The 15,000-nt window shown below is 43.7% G+C and overlaps 1 protein-coding gene across 2 annotated transcripts in view; it reads right to left on the reverse strand.

Moving 5' to 3' along the window:
* Positions 1-7,131: 7,131 nt before the first annotated feature.
* The window catches only part of PACRG (parkin coregulated), a 274,050-nt gene continuing 266,181 nt past the window's right edge, over positions 7,132-15,000 (reverse strand). For both annotated transcript variants that reach the window (XM_044421645.1, XM_044421635.1), the window contains one exon: positions 7,132-7,589. In XM_044421645.1, the coding sequence (XP_044277580.1) occupies positions 7,429-7,589 (161 nt within the window). In that variant the 3' untranslated portion in view covers positions 7,132-7,428. The remainder of the gene's footprint in view (positions 7,590-15,000) is intronic.

Below are 15,000 nucleotides of genomic sequence, written 5' to 3' on the forward strand. Positions count from 1 at the left end.
ACATAACAAACGGTGGTGACTCCCCTCTAGGCCTGAAGGTTCAAAATAGCTCCTGGCATTCCCTGTAACCCGGCCTGGCTTGAATAAGCTACTTGGGCCAGAGAGATCATGTGAGCCTTGTCAGTGTGAAAGCTGCTGGGCTAGAAGGACCAGTGGCTGACCTGGTGGAAGGCAGCTGCCTCTGTTCCTGTGTACCTGCAGCCCGGAGGCAAGGCCAGCGATACGGGGCAATATTGCCAGCCAGCCGCTCAGGGGAAGGGCTTGGATTCAGGGCCCTCTGAAGAGCTTCTCTTGCAGTTGCAGCTCCTCTCTGGTAGTGCTCTGCTGCTTGCTCCCTGCTCAGGAGGGTTAGCCTCTTGGTGCCCTTGCCAAGTGTGCCCAGGCCACTGCCCGTGACAGCCACCCCATCAGTGTCCAAAGAGCACAGCAGGTGAATGTCTTTGCCTCAGTGTTCCCCACTGTGTTCACGAGTCCAGTTTTGCTTTTCTCTCCTCTACCATGTTTGTTTGTTTGGTAATGGAGGTTACTGTTTTGCAACCTGCATAGTCAGCCAATCACAGGCCACCTGCAATGCGATGCACTGAATCCTTCTAAGTAAAAGCTTTTTGTTACTTACCATGATAAGTAAAAAGTTTTAATGATCCTGCAGGGGCATCCTTACAGTGCAATTCTGTGCATATCTATTCAAGCCCAACAGGACTGCAGCCACAGACCTGTAACTTCCTACTATTGTAGCTTTGTCCAGACATTGCTAATAGGAAATCTGGAAATGGGACATCAAGTGCTTAGCCTAATGAGTAAGCTTTCAAATGTCAGGGACTACACCTCCCAGCATTCCTAACCATTGTCTTTGTTGGCCAAGGCTAATGGAAGTCAAAGACCAAACATCTGCAGGGCACCAGGCGGGGAAGGCTGTTCTAAGTCCTCTCATGACAACTAACATTTCATTTCATGCAGAGGCAAGATCCAGCTCATGAGGAGAACATGATGAATTGGTTTATTATATTTCTTACTGGCTCTTATGCATTTTATAGCATACGATGTGCACACTGTTAAAGTCAATCAGAATACAGCCAACTGTTCACAGACCATATATTTATACTGGAATGCTTTTATAATATTGCCCATGAATTGGTAATGTCGTACAGTCAATGAAAAAACATTCACCCTACATTAAATGGTAAGTGTAAAAAGATTTTTGTGAGTTCTTTGCTTGAGGGGAAATCTGGTCATCCAGCTGATGATGAATAAATCCGAGCAGCCAGAAAACATTCTGGACATTCCAGAGACTGAGAAGACTGGACATCTGGCCACAGCCTCTGTAGCCATTCTTTCAGCAGGAACACCATTAAACGAGGGAGTCAGTGTGGTGCAGCGACTACGAGCACGGGGCCGGGACTCAGGAGATCCCGGTTCTAGTCCCCCCTCAGCTATGGATCTCACTAGGTGACAGGTTTCAGCCCAACCTTCCTCACAGGGTTGTTGTTGCAGGGATAAGATTGCGAGTCGTAGGAGAATGATGTGAGCTGCCTTGAGTTCCTTGAAAGGAAAAAAGTCAGGATGTAACTATAATAAATAGATCTCATAATAAAATATCATTACCAGATGCTTAATTAATGCTCTTCTGTCATCAGGAACCTGAAGCATATTAGTCTGCTCCTGACTCCCCCTCCTCACAGAATGTTGTGGATGCACAAGCCCTGGCCGCCCCAGGAAGGTGCTAGGGTGGAGCCGATAGCGCACGATACATTTGGTATTTTCCAGTATAGTTGGGGCTGCATTTAACTACACTCAAAGCTACACAGAGCCCATACCTAACTTCCGAACATGGGCTCCTGTGAGGAAACCACTCCCACCCCTCAGGCTCATGGTGCCATCCCCTTACGAGTAGTTCCATCCTGCTGCAATCGCTCAGATGACTGCCAGCTGTTGCAGTGTGAGGATGCCAACAGGTTGCTTGGGAGATGCATGCTCAATTCTTGCCCATCTGGTTGCTGGAGAGAGGGACCCTTTGATCCAGGAAAGGCCACAAGCTCCACTGAAAGTTGGGGAGAAAGTGAAAGTAAGGCAGCTTTCAAAGAAACCTGTCCTAGACAAATGCTTGGTTCAACCATTGGCAAGCCGCCATTCTTCCATGTTTGGACAGTGCACTCAAGTGGTGGCTGTCTGGCTCCAGGCATCATTCTTGGATGGCATGGATTGTCTGGACTAATTTCAATTGAGTTTCTGGCACAGGTTGGAGACTGAACCTGTCTTGGCCATCCCAGTAAGGAACACCTGTAAAAGGGATGAGGTGTCAGGGCTCATGACTGGGCTTCCAAAGCATTCTTGGGTTCCTTTGGCTGTGTGTTTAGGGTCATTGTCCCACTGGAAGGGGAACTGCTGCTCAGCCCCATGTACCTGTTGATTCTTCTTGACCTCTTAGTAGCTCTCATGAATGCTACTCCTGGTGGCCTTTGGGCTTTTCTGTCCGTAATAGGAGTTGGTAAGAACCGTACTCCAGTGATTCCATTTCCACTTGGTGGGGACATTTCAGAGACTGTTACTGAGGAAGACTAATCCTCTGCCTTGTAGCATTTCTGCACGGCGGGCCTCAGGTGTAATGTCCTCATGAATGTCCTCATGAAACTGTTGATTGAGAAATTTGGGGATTCAATGTGATGCATCATCAATATGTGGATAATATCCAACTCTGTTTTTCAGAAATAGAGATAAAAGAAATAGAATCTGTGCTGCTTTAGCCTGCAAGGGAGATCAGGCGTTGCAGAAGTTCAGTCCAGATGCTGCACTTCTTGAAGGCTAAAACAGCAGAAATGTCTTCCATTTCTAAACAGAAGGAGAAAGCCTTTACTGCTGCAGTTTTCTCAGCTGGAGCATCTGTTCTGCCTCTCTCAGGAATAGAAATCTTAGAAAAGGTCAATAAAGAAAGCATGTTGGTTGGGGAAGCAAAGAAAGGTGGATCCTTGTCCTACCAAGCAAGACAAAAGTGAAGAGATGTTGTTTTTTCCTACTTGTGAAGTATAATGCCTTGCAGAAGTATTCATCCTGCACTGACTTTTCTACATTTTGTTCTGGTACATGAAATTGAAATGGATTTAATTGGCATGGTTACCACTTGATGGACACAAGATACGCAACCCCGTGAAGAGGCAATATAAGCACAGGTGTTGAGTCAACAGAAAGAAACTGGTATGTGTTGGTTGGGGGAGTATTCACCACCACTGTTACGACACCCCACCCCCCAAGTCACTTACAACTGCAAGTCTTCTTGGGTAGGGATCCATCAGCTTTGTGCACCTGGATCCCACAATGCTTGCCTGCTCTTCCTGGAAAAATTATTGTCAGGCTGGAGATTCTTGGTGAACAGCGACTTTCAAGTTTTCCCACATGTCACTTGGACTCATGTCAGGGCTTCCAAAGCACTCTTGGGTTCCTTTGGCTTGTATTTAGGGTCATCGTCCCACTGGAAGGGGAACTGCTGCCCAGCCCCATGTCCCTTGCAGCCTCCAGAGTGGCCATCCATCTTGCCCTCAGTTCTGACCAGTTTCCTGTCCCCTGCCAAAGAAAAGTATCGGCACAACATGATGCTGCTTCACTTGGGCACAGCATTTCCAGGGCAACGAGCACTAGCTTTGTACCACACAGAGCGTTTTGCAGCAAGGCCAACATGCTCAGTTATTTATTTATTTATTTATTTGTTTATTTATTTATTTATTTAAACCACTTACATGCCGCCCCATCACATGAGCCTTGGGGTGGCTTACAATCATTGAAATTGCATATAAATTATATAAAAAATTCATACATAAATACAAAAAAAATAAAACAAGTTTTAGTCTCATTAGACCAGTGAAACTTTCCCTGTGTTTGCTGTGTCTTGCACATACATTTTTGCAAACTCCCAACAGAGTTTGATATAGATTTGCATCATCAATGGCTTTCTTCTTGCCACCCTTCTAAAACACCCAGTTTTGTGGAGCATCAAGGTGATAGTTGTCCCATGGACCATTCTCCCATCTCAGCTGTGCAACTCTTTGGCTCCTTCAGATTTACCATCTGAAGGATGGTTGCTTGTCTATTGGCCACCTTACCAGTCATTTGTGTTTTGGTGGACAGCTTTCTCTAGGCAGAACTGTGGTTGAGTCATATTCTTTCCGTTTTGTTAGAACAGTTTTAATGGTCCTCAGGAAGATATTCCTAGTTTGGGATCTTTTTTAATATAACCCAAAATTGATTGCACCTTCTGAACAACTTTTTAACAGCTCCATGATTTTCATAATGCTGTTTGTATAGATATACACTCCAAGAAATTCAGGGGCTTTCCAAAAACAGATTTATTTAATCTGGGACCATGTGGCACTGAAGCTGTACATGGGTGGACTCCATCCAAGTGGAGCAAGTGACTTCTGGAGGCAGTGAGCTGCTGCATGTGAAACCATACTAGAAAGGCTACGTCCTGAGGAATGTTTGTTGGTTTGGCAGCCTTCATGCAACTGTGGACTTTTAGCATAAAAATATGGAAAAAATCAAACGGTGTGTGTGAATATTTGGGGAAGCACTGCATCTGTTAAAGGAGTGTTTTTGAAATTTAGCATAGCAAAAGAGGAATAGGAGTTTTCATACAGGAATAGCCCATGCATTTTCAAACTTTTAAGATAGGGGTTGTCAACTGTTGGCCCCTGACACTGGGTATGTGATCTTCCAGGCCTGTCATCCAGTTTCACAGAAGCCCAGGCCCCCTGGTGTGTCACTGTCTGGGCACAGCAAGCAAACCAGCATGCACTTGGGTTCTGGCACTGCATGTGTTGAGAAGCACACTGTGGAAGGGAGGAGCAAGTCTCTCTCCAGTCTTTTCCCTCTTGCTCATCAGTTCTATTTTTGTAAGGGTGATGTGTGTTGGTTTCCTTCTGTCCTATGGAAGAAGGGGGAGGCCATACCAACCTGTGATTATAATCCTCCCTGTCCATCACAAGGATGTTATTCCAACTGTCTAAATTCTGGGGGCAGTGTTTCCTGTACTCTTATATCAAAAAGAAAACATGTTTGTACCTTTAGCTTGGTCTGTGCTACGTATCTTACTAGAAAAGGCTTGCTGTTTTTCAGAATATATATTAAAAACAAAACAAAAAAGGAGAAGTGATTATTTCTGAGAACCATAATAACGGCTCTTGGTATTTGTGCAGCAGACTTAAGTAACTGGATACACGCTTAGGAAAATCACTTATTTTCACAGGCAAGAACTGAAGCCTACAAGGGTGAAAACTGAATGATGGGAACTCTGTGGTTCTGTACATAAAAATGAAGAAGATTCTGTAAAGGTTTAGTACTTTTACGTCCCACTGATTCCAAAAGAAGAGGGAAGACATGCTTAACTCTTTCCCACTTTATCCAAGGGGACTTAAAACTACTTAATTTGGCTGGATCATGTTTATTCTCATTCATCCTGGCACAGTACAAATTCTGAGCTGTGCATGTGTTCTTACAAACTTGACAAACATAAAGCACAAGGCACTTTCTCTTTCTATGCATTCTTCTGAACTTGGAATTGAGTTAATTTAGTCTGTGATTTCATCCAGTAACAGAGTTTATTTGTACATCATAGTTGTCCTTCACTGTTGAGATGGGAAGGGGATGCAGTGGGATGGACCACTTGTGAGATCTTTTTAAAGTTCTGTTTGCATGAATGTGCCCCACAACAACCATCATGGAAAACCATACCAAAAAGGCTGTGCCCTGAGGAATGTGCCTCGCTTTGGCAGCCCCGGCATGACTGTGGACTTTTAGCATGATAAAAGAGCTCTGTTTGCAGCAAGAGCTGGTGCAGTATTAATGATGATATTGTATTATTAATAATAATTATTACTATTCCTGTATCTGAAAGTGGAACTGGGCACTTGCTGGACTGATAAATATCATATATGTGAAAGGGCTGCATTTGAGCTGGCATTTCCGTTACAAATGGAGTGCAGGTAGGACAGTGGGACGGGAAGAGGGCTGAAGATGAAACTGAGCCTCTGCTTTGAATATCAGGCACAGGCTGGTGGCAGTGGGGGGCTGCCTTCTCTTATGGTTCTGATTGCATTAACTGTGTCATTGTATAATTCCAGGTCTGAAAGCTGGTAAATTCAAGGGTCAGTGTTCTTAATAGCGAAAAGGATTATTTTAATCAATTCTGTATTCTTTTAATCAATGCAGTTGTTTTCTGAGCAGAGGAAAAGCAATGTAAGTGGAAGATGGGATTAAAGCCACAGGGCCCTTAAGTCTTGTCCTCTGTAAGGCGGAATGTGCAGTGCTTTAGTTGCTTGGCAGAAGACTGCAAGAGCCTGGCATCTGTATATAGGCATTGTCTTGGTCATTTGTCTTCCCTTGCAATCCCTATCTAGCCTGCCATCCCTTAAGGTGTGGCATGGATGATGGAGGAATGCAGGCCATTTCAATGCGCTTGATCCTTTTTTCATGACTTCTCATGACCAGTAAATTGGGACGGTCCAGGGCCAGTCATGGTACACATATTTTTGCTACAGGTGAAAATGCTATCACGTCTTGGCTCAAGCTCAGGTTAGCTGCCTGGTGTGGCATGAAATTGCTTTGGGGGTTGGATCCAAACCATGGGCTGCCAAGTGACCACTCCGGCTCTATCAGATGCAAAGCTGTGGCATGGGAGCCCCTGGGGAGGGCTACAGGCAGCGAATCCCTGCAATTTGCAGCTCCCGAAGACACCAATTCCCCTCTTGGACACACATCTGTGCAACCCTTGGTTACCATCGCATTTTGTTCTGAGACTGCTCTGTTTGCATTCTAGCCCCACCTCACCATGCTATTTGAAAAAAGGAAGGAAAGGAATATTCTCTTTTGGAAAAGGCAAACACCTGGAAGCTTGGATGACACATGTGCACAAATCATTAATTAACTTTATTATGAAGCTTTCTAATGGGCTGCACAAAAATACCTCCTGTAATTGGTAAATATGCTCACCAGTTTTACGGCGAGGCAGAGCCCATTATTCTGCCCAGCTGCTAGAGCCATTGCAGGACTGTTCTTTCTCCTATTAAGCAGTCAGCATAAACTCCTCTCGTTACAGCCCCTGACATCGCCCCCAGGGCAGGCGGACACAGAAGAGCAATTGCCGAATTGCATAGGAAAATTATAGTTTTATTGTCCATACAATTGAAGGTTCAACTCTGACGCCTGCTCCACTCTGCTTTCGCGATAAAGAAGCAATTCTTCCTCTGAACAAATAAGCACAGTACACCATTGTAATCAAAGAAACAGGCACTATTTATGTATTTGAAAGACTAGTTCACAATAGTACTAAACGGTCTAAGGGTCCCGAAGCTGCTGTTTTAGTAGATGTGGGGAACGACGAGTAACAGAACATTAGTTGGACCTGGAGAACACAAATGGCCTCTTTCTTCTGCCCTCTGTTTGTTAGTTTAACAAGCACGATTGATAAGTTGGGACCATATACTTAATGTTTATGTAAGCATCTTCACCACCATAGCGCTCAAAGGCTTCCAGTGTTTCTTGAATCAAGTCTCCAATATTTTCACGCTTCTGCTGGCTGTAGTCAATGCCATCTCCTGAATTAACTGATTGATAAAAAGAAAAGAAAAATTAGACTTAAGGGCCTCATAGAAACATCAGAGTGCAATCATTTCTCCAATAAGCCGTTGCAGGCAGTGTGCACAAACAATGAACTCATATGGCAGTTTCCGGCACTTCTGGTAGCGCATCGCAGCATTTGACTTGAAATGTAGACACTGCCCCAGAAGGAGTGGGGGGGGGTGCAAAGCGATTCTTCCTACAGCTCCTGAAAGAAAGTCCCCCATGCAATCTGCGTTGCTTCCAGTGTTCACTCTCAGCCATATGCACTGGCAGAAGAACATGTTCTGCCAAAGGACCCTGTTGACGTACAGCAGAGTGCAGACGCACTGAAATGGCACATATGCCACCAGAAATTAGAGCTATCTCAAATATGCCCTAAGGCTACAGATTTTTGTTGCAGCAAAATGTAGACAGAACCATGAAATCCCAGGGAACTGTTTACAGAAAGAACCCAAGCCTAACCCCAGATATAAATTTGTTTATATCTGTTGTTCAGAGTTGGCTCATTGTTTAAATATCTTCCTTTGGGGGACACTCCAGCTTTGATACGGGTGTCTGTGCCTAGGTTTGCTCTCCAATAACAATGGGAAATGTGTGGCCCTCCAAATCTTACCGGGCTGCAGTTCCTGTCATTTCTCGCCATTGCCTATGATGGCTAAGACTGATGGGTATTGTTGTCCAACAACATCTGCACAGTCACATGTTCCTGTTTGACAACACCCCTTTTCTGGCCTTCCTCGTAACTAGATCTGAGGCAGGCCAAGGCTGGAGCAAAGAGACGAGCTGGCAGGACGTTCTGCTTTGGCAGCCACTTAACGCCAAAGGGCAGTTGCCCGAGCTTTAGAATTTCCACTGATGCACCACAAAAAAGAAGAAATGCCTCACCCAGAGAGAGACTGAAAGAAATCAGTTACATAAACATGTGTATGCTGATTTATATGTGCAGACACACTTTCAGAAATAGTTACTGTACTTTAGGTAGAAATGCAACACCTCTCAAGTAGCAGGGCATACTGCGCCCAGGTGACCTCAGATGAGTCTGCTCAGTCTGCTCTCCTGACTGGCGATGGGAAACTTCAAGGCCTCCCTGCTCTCCCTCAGACTTGGACTTGGACTGGACAGTCCTTCAAATAAAGGCCACCCAATCAGTATCAATACCTCGTGCATCAAATCAGAGGGTCACTTATTGCCATCTTAATGAAGAAGTTCATATCAGGCCCCTCCTATGCCCTTTCAGGTGGCCTGCAGAAGGCCTCAAAGCCTGGGCCCAAGCAGTTCTGGTTGGCTACAGGCAGGTTTCAGCCCCAGGCCTCTGGCTTGCATTTTCTAAGAGAAGGGCAGATGGCTGAGATAGATGACTTTAAGTGACTAGCTCCTGCCAAACATCAGATCTATTATCTTAGTCATTAAGGTTTAGTGAGACTGAGCCTAAGCTAGTAAATCTGGAATGAAGGAGCTTGCGGCTTTTTGCAAAACCACCATTGTGAAGAAACCATGCAGCACAAACCATTTTTGCAACCAAAGCAAACCCTGCTATGTTACCATAAAACGAAGATATTATTTGAGGCCTTACTTGGAATAACAACCTTTCCTATCACCTCTGCTGTGGCGCAGCTCAGGAACTCACTGGTAACACATATTTTTCGTGAGATAGTGTATCCATTCATCTAAGAAACTCAGCCTAGATGTCTATGTAAATATGGAACAAATGTAAAACTTGGACACACAATCCTCCTTCCAGAACTTTGATGAGGCTTATACTCTGATCTTAAGAACATGTAGGAAGTAGGTCCCACTGTCCTCAGGGGAAATTCCTTCCAAATTAATTTCCAAGTCCTTAGTGCATAACAAGGCCAATGGGATTACTCTGGAGTAACTATTTCACAGATCAGAGCCATATAGGGGAACATTGTACAACCCTCTCCATATGAAGATATTAAGAATCATACCAAAAATAATTTGGCAATAAGCACTGGATTATTTAGAAGTGTGGCAATAAGATACTGATTTTTTCGGTCCCCTATATTTTTGGCTCTGACCCAACTTGGATATATAGTGACTGAAAGCGGTGATTGCTTGAAGGTTATTTTGTGGCTCATATGACATTAGGTTGGCTCACTTTTGTTAACAGCAGACAGGTGTCCACACCATAAAACTCAACAGCCCTCTTAACACTATTTGTCCATTCCATCAACAATATTAGGAAGCCAACAGCATTATGAGAGCAGCTAAATCATCTTCTCCTCTACTTGACATTCTCCTTAGAGCCAAGAAGAATGGAGGAAGTGAGGTTAGTTTTCTTTCAGTGGTACATCTTGAAACATTAGCCCAGTAGACCTGATTTATGAGGCAGCAGAGCCTTCGCAGATGCTCCATTGTCTCCAAGAGTTCTGTGAAGGTCAAGAGTAGACCTCAGACTGCGTGATTTCCTTACTGTGTGCTCAGAAGTAGACCAGAAGGTCCATTGCCAGCACTTATTTGAACACTGCTTCTGCCCACTTTGTTTATAGCTTTTTGGCTGTGAGGAGAGACTGGGGAGGGAGAGCATCAGCCCACTGCCAGCACTTAATCTCATCTCAAGCAGAATTCCAACTGTGATAGACATTTGAGCAAGTCTTCCCATCCAGTAACTTATTAGTAGAAACATTGTGAAGTGGGTCTCCTGACTCACAAGCTCCAAGTCAAACACTATCCTGCCTCCGTTCTTCCTTGATTTACGTGTAATGTGCAACATCCCTACTTTGCAGAAGAAAGCTTATTTCAATATGTTTAGTTTGTGGCCATGGCCAAGTGGCTGCTTTGTCCTCACCCATGGTCATATCTCAAACCTGATGAAGCAAACCTTGATTTCTCTGCACATTATTGCTTTGCAGCACTCCAGAAATGTGGCAATCATCTGGATCTCACCTGAAAGACAGATCTCATGGATATGCCCATTCTGGCATCTATGGAATAACCTCTTGGAAACATTCATGAATGTGAATAAGGACTTACACATTTCTGCATCAAGAAAACCCAAGAGCAAACAATATCATGTCAAATTTGACCCAGTGAGCATAGCATGGTAAGAAGAATTGAATTAGAACATTACTCCAAAGTAAAAGAATTCCTGGTAAAATGGTATCAACCTATTACATGGAATGACATACAACTGCCCTACTGGACTATTGTGATAAGCTCATGATGTTTAATGAGGAAAAAAGTAATTCGATAAATGGTTAGCATTACTATGGACTTCAGAAACAATTTAGCTGACACATTATTAGTTGTTTTTCAACTCATTCATCTGCTTTATCTGTGACAATGCACATCATGAGTTGTACCTGCACATCTAAGTGTGATACAAACCTTCCATGGCTTTGCCTACCTGCACTAAGTCCCCAGATTCTCATTGAAAAATAGGTGCCAAGTGGTGCAGATGTCTTTGCTCCCTGATACTTATCACGGTGAGCCCTTGCTCATCCCATCTAGCCTCATGCAGCTGGTTGGCAGATGCACAAGACTGAAAGTCAATGGCTTTGCCCATACCCATGCGTCACTCAAGCTCGTGCCTGTACAAGGGAATGAGGTATGTCTACACATTGGTACTGAAGCCACTCAGTTCTATGCTTACAAAGTGTGTCACATCACATGTGAGACGTATAATAGAACCCGGCAAAAATAAGAAGTGGTTTCATTCAAGGGATACATAAAAAGGTTCACATTCTCTCACCCAAAAATTTCATGTGTGTGTTTGTGTGTGAATGGGAAAGAGAGAGAGGGAGAGGGTAGGGCGAGGGTGAGGGAGAAAGGAGATCTATCCTAGGTTTAGCTGTCATAGCACATAAGTGCTATGTCAGGTGCACCTTCCTCTACATTCATATTAAGAAATATTTGTCTAAACAGGGTTCATGCTTAGCCTTCCTGAGCATGGATCTTTGGCACTGTTGATTTGTTTTATCAACAGCAGAACAGTAAATGGTTGCACTTAGATCCAGAAAGGAAAGCAAGAAGTTGCATGGAGAGCCCTGTCAGGTGCCATGGGTCTCAAGGTCACATTGGTGCCCTACACCACTTGGACTGTTGATAAGAGGAAGAACTACAGAGCTGGAAACACTGGAATTCTCCTGGCCTGGAAAGCCAGGTAACCCTCAGCGCACTGATTCTGAAGGGATCCTGGTTGCCTGATTGTGTTTGGTCTGCCTGGGGCTTACCCTGCCCTTGAGCCTGAGCATCTGATAGACCCTTAAGTCATCTTCTGTCAAGAGAGCATCTTCTCCTTTTCAAAATATCAAGTGCTCTAGACCAGTGGTTCCCAAACTTTTTCAGTCATGGAACCTTTCTGAAGAGATTTTATTTCTGTAGAACCCTAACCCTAATCCCTGATTTTTACTAAGCATTGTGAACCCACAATGTTCTTCCTTCTTTCACCTGCTCCTACTTCCTGAGTACTTTGCATAACGTAGTAGAAAGAGAAAACATTTTAAATATAACGAACGAATAAAATGATTATATGGTAATATCCCAAATAGATTCCCCCTTTCAATTATGTCCAACACTATGCAATAGAGTCCTAGGAACCAAATGACATGATACATTTCCTTGTTTGCTGCTTGGATGCCAATTGACAACCAAATAGTTGGCCTCATGTGGTTTCATTTTAACATCCATTTTAAATTTGATTTTTGAGATTTTTCACGGAACCCCAACAAGGTTTTTGGGAACCACTGCTCTAGACTAACAAAGACACAAAGCTAAAGATGCAGGTTGGCCCTGTGATGTTACATCTCCCTCACCATTGACCTGATGATGAGACATGGCGATGGCTTGATTTTGAGCGGAAACATTCTGTAAGGAGGCTGGACTAGCAAAATACTTTTACAAGCTCTGACAACACAAAGCACTGAGAAAAGAGTGTTCTGAAAGGGTCAGAAAGTAGGAGAGTGAGCCTGATGATGGAGAAAACTGATGCACGGCCTGCACTTCCTGACAATGTACACCACAATGCTGGTCCCATATCCTCAAGACAGCCCTTGTTCCCTCTAATTTCATGACACAGTTTGTAAGTAAAACTACCAAAAGGCCATTTCCACAGAGAAGTCACCCACTAAGCATCACAATAGCTGCTCTGCACAGCTGCAGAAATTAGTAAATCTTTAAGGCAAAGATGGGAATGATTAACCCATCAGGACAACATCCACCCCTGCATTTGCCAGCACTAGACAGATGAGTCATACTGATTTTCTCAGCACACCTAAGGCTAAGTATCTAGTCATAATCATAATTAGAATGAATACATGGAGGGGAAAAATCCTTGCCACTGATGCACAGCGGTCTGCCTGCCTGTCTCTAGCGTAATGTTATTTTCATGTTATTTATTGTATAGCGAACATGTGGGTAACCACAAAAAAGCTGTCTCTACATTGCCAGAACCTGGATTGGATTCAAGCTGTTTACTGAAGCTTCCCTTAGTGGCAAAGAATTAATCAACATGAAGGAAATTTCGAAGAGCACATCTGTCATGCCACACTCAAAGTGAAATGTCTAGCAGACGCAGCATGAGACAAGGACTCTTGTCCTAGGATGCAGCCATGTTGCTTGTTCAATGCACAGAAAAAGATTCCATTCGAGGCTCAGCAGAATAGCTGACTGAGCAAACTGGGATTAGGAATGGCAAAAGCTCAAATTATGAGTAATTCCTAGATTAAAGCATTAGTTTCCTGCCTGCTATTACCTGTATAAAAGGTACTTATTATATTTAAAGGTGTTTGAATGTTCTTAAGAGCTGTTTTGGCAGTGAGGCAATCCTTCCATAGTCACCGTGGAAAGCCAGTATGACATAGCGGCTAGCATTCTGGATGTGGGCTTGGAGACCCACTAAACCATTGAGTTCACTCACTGGGGGAGCTTTTTACTCATTGAGCCATTTATGTCCTGCCTTATGGCCTCAGAGACAGTGACCTTGAGCCCATCACCGTGTCTCAACTTATTGTGGAAGCTTAATAGGATATATCCCATGGATAATCCTGGAGATCCTTTGAAGGAGAGGCAAGACATTATTAACATGAAGAGTAAAACAAACAGGTCTAAATGTTTGTGATATTGCCTGCTGTAGGAGGAAGATAATCAGATTCCTTTCTATGAATGCACACTAGAATTTTTAAAGTTTCAGAAATATAATAGAACCTTACTGTCTTTAACTGCTGTAATCGAGATCATTCATTATTGCAGACACAGGAAGTGACGAGTATGAGAAATGTTGGGAGGGATGGAAAGGCTCTGCCCACTAGTTCCATTTGTATCCAACTTCACCATTAAGCAAAGACAATTACATGAGAACGACACATAGCCTTTGCCTTCCCCATGGTCATCATGTAAATGAGCCTCTTCTTTTGCTACCACAACCCCCGCTCATATTCTGTTCTGCCTGGGTGAACAGCACTGCAGATTTACCAAGAGGTTCCTTCCTCCCTCCAAAAATAAATAGGTTGGAGAAGAAAGCAAGAGGGGGGAATTCGCTTCACAAAACTTCTGCAACAAAGGTTCCTCCATCTCAGGGTTGTGCCTATCCCAGGAAGAAAGATGAAATTACCCTCTGTTTCTTCCTCTATTTTGTGTACACCTCCTCCAGATTGTATCACATGGGACTCTGTGGAACATGCGCACGTCTCCATGGTCCTTCTTCAGACCATGGTGAACGAGATGCACACTTAGCAGCTGCCGGAGCTGCAGCAGTTAACCAACATGCCAGTTTGAAATCTATTCCTGTCTATAGTGCTGATATGGAATGGTAAAGTTTACTGTAACATTCTTATGGCTCATTAGCATCTACTTTGAAGCAGAGACAGTCATCTCTATTTAAGAGGTTTTAATCTTTCTGATGTGTTCAAACACCACTGTTTAAATCAACAATACCATATGTGCCATTCAAAACGACCTTCTCCAAGGTCTCCAAGGTCTCCTCTCCTCTTTGAAAGCATACATTAATGGTCAAAATATAGGAAAGCCCAGTATTTTAAAAATGCAAGTCCACCAGATTTTTTTTTGTAAAGAAAGAGATTCACAGTAGGGCTTCTGCAGTTCCTCTGAAGCAGGCAGTGGAGTGCTAGCTCAAATTTTAGCAAAGAAGACAGGAGCCCGCAGTGAAAGGCCTTCCAGCCATCTCAGTGGAGAACAGGAAACAGAAGCGCAGAGCAAAATTCTCAGGGGTCTGGTACAGTGTACTGTCATTGCAAAACAACGCAAGGGTTAATGGGGCTGCATTTTGTCCTTGTATGTTATCCGTGTTCATATAGAGATGTTAGAAAATGTACACATATGGACAAGAATGAGAAGGGTGTAAATGGATTTAATACATTTAATTTTCTGTTGTATACTATATTTCATAGTGTCTTCACTTACAAATGAATCTGAACT

Source organism: Varanus komodoensis, unplaced genomic scaffold, assembly GCF_004798865.1.
Source record: "Varanus komodoensis strain SLA01 unplaced genomic scaffold, ASM479886v1 scaffold1, whole genome shotgun sequence".
NCBI classification, from domain to species: domain Eukaryota; kingdom Metazoa; phylum Chordata; class Lepidosauria; order Squamata; family Varanidae; genus Varanus; species Varanus komodoensis.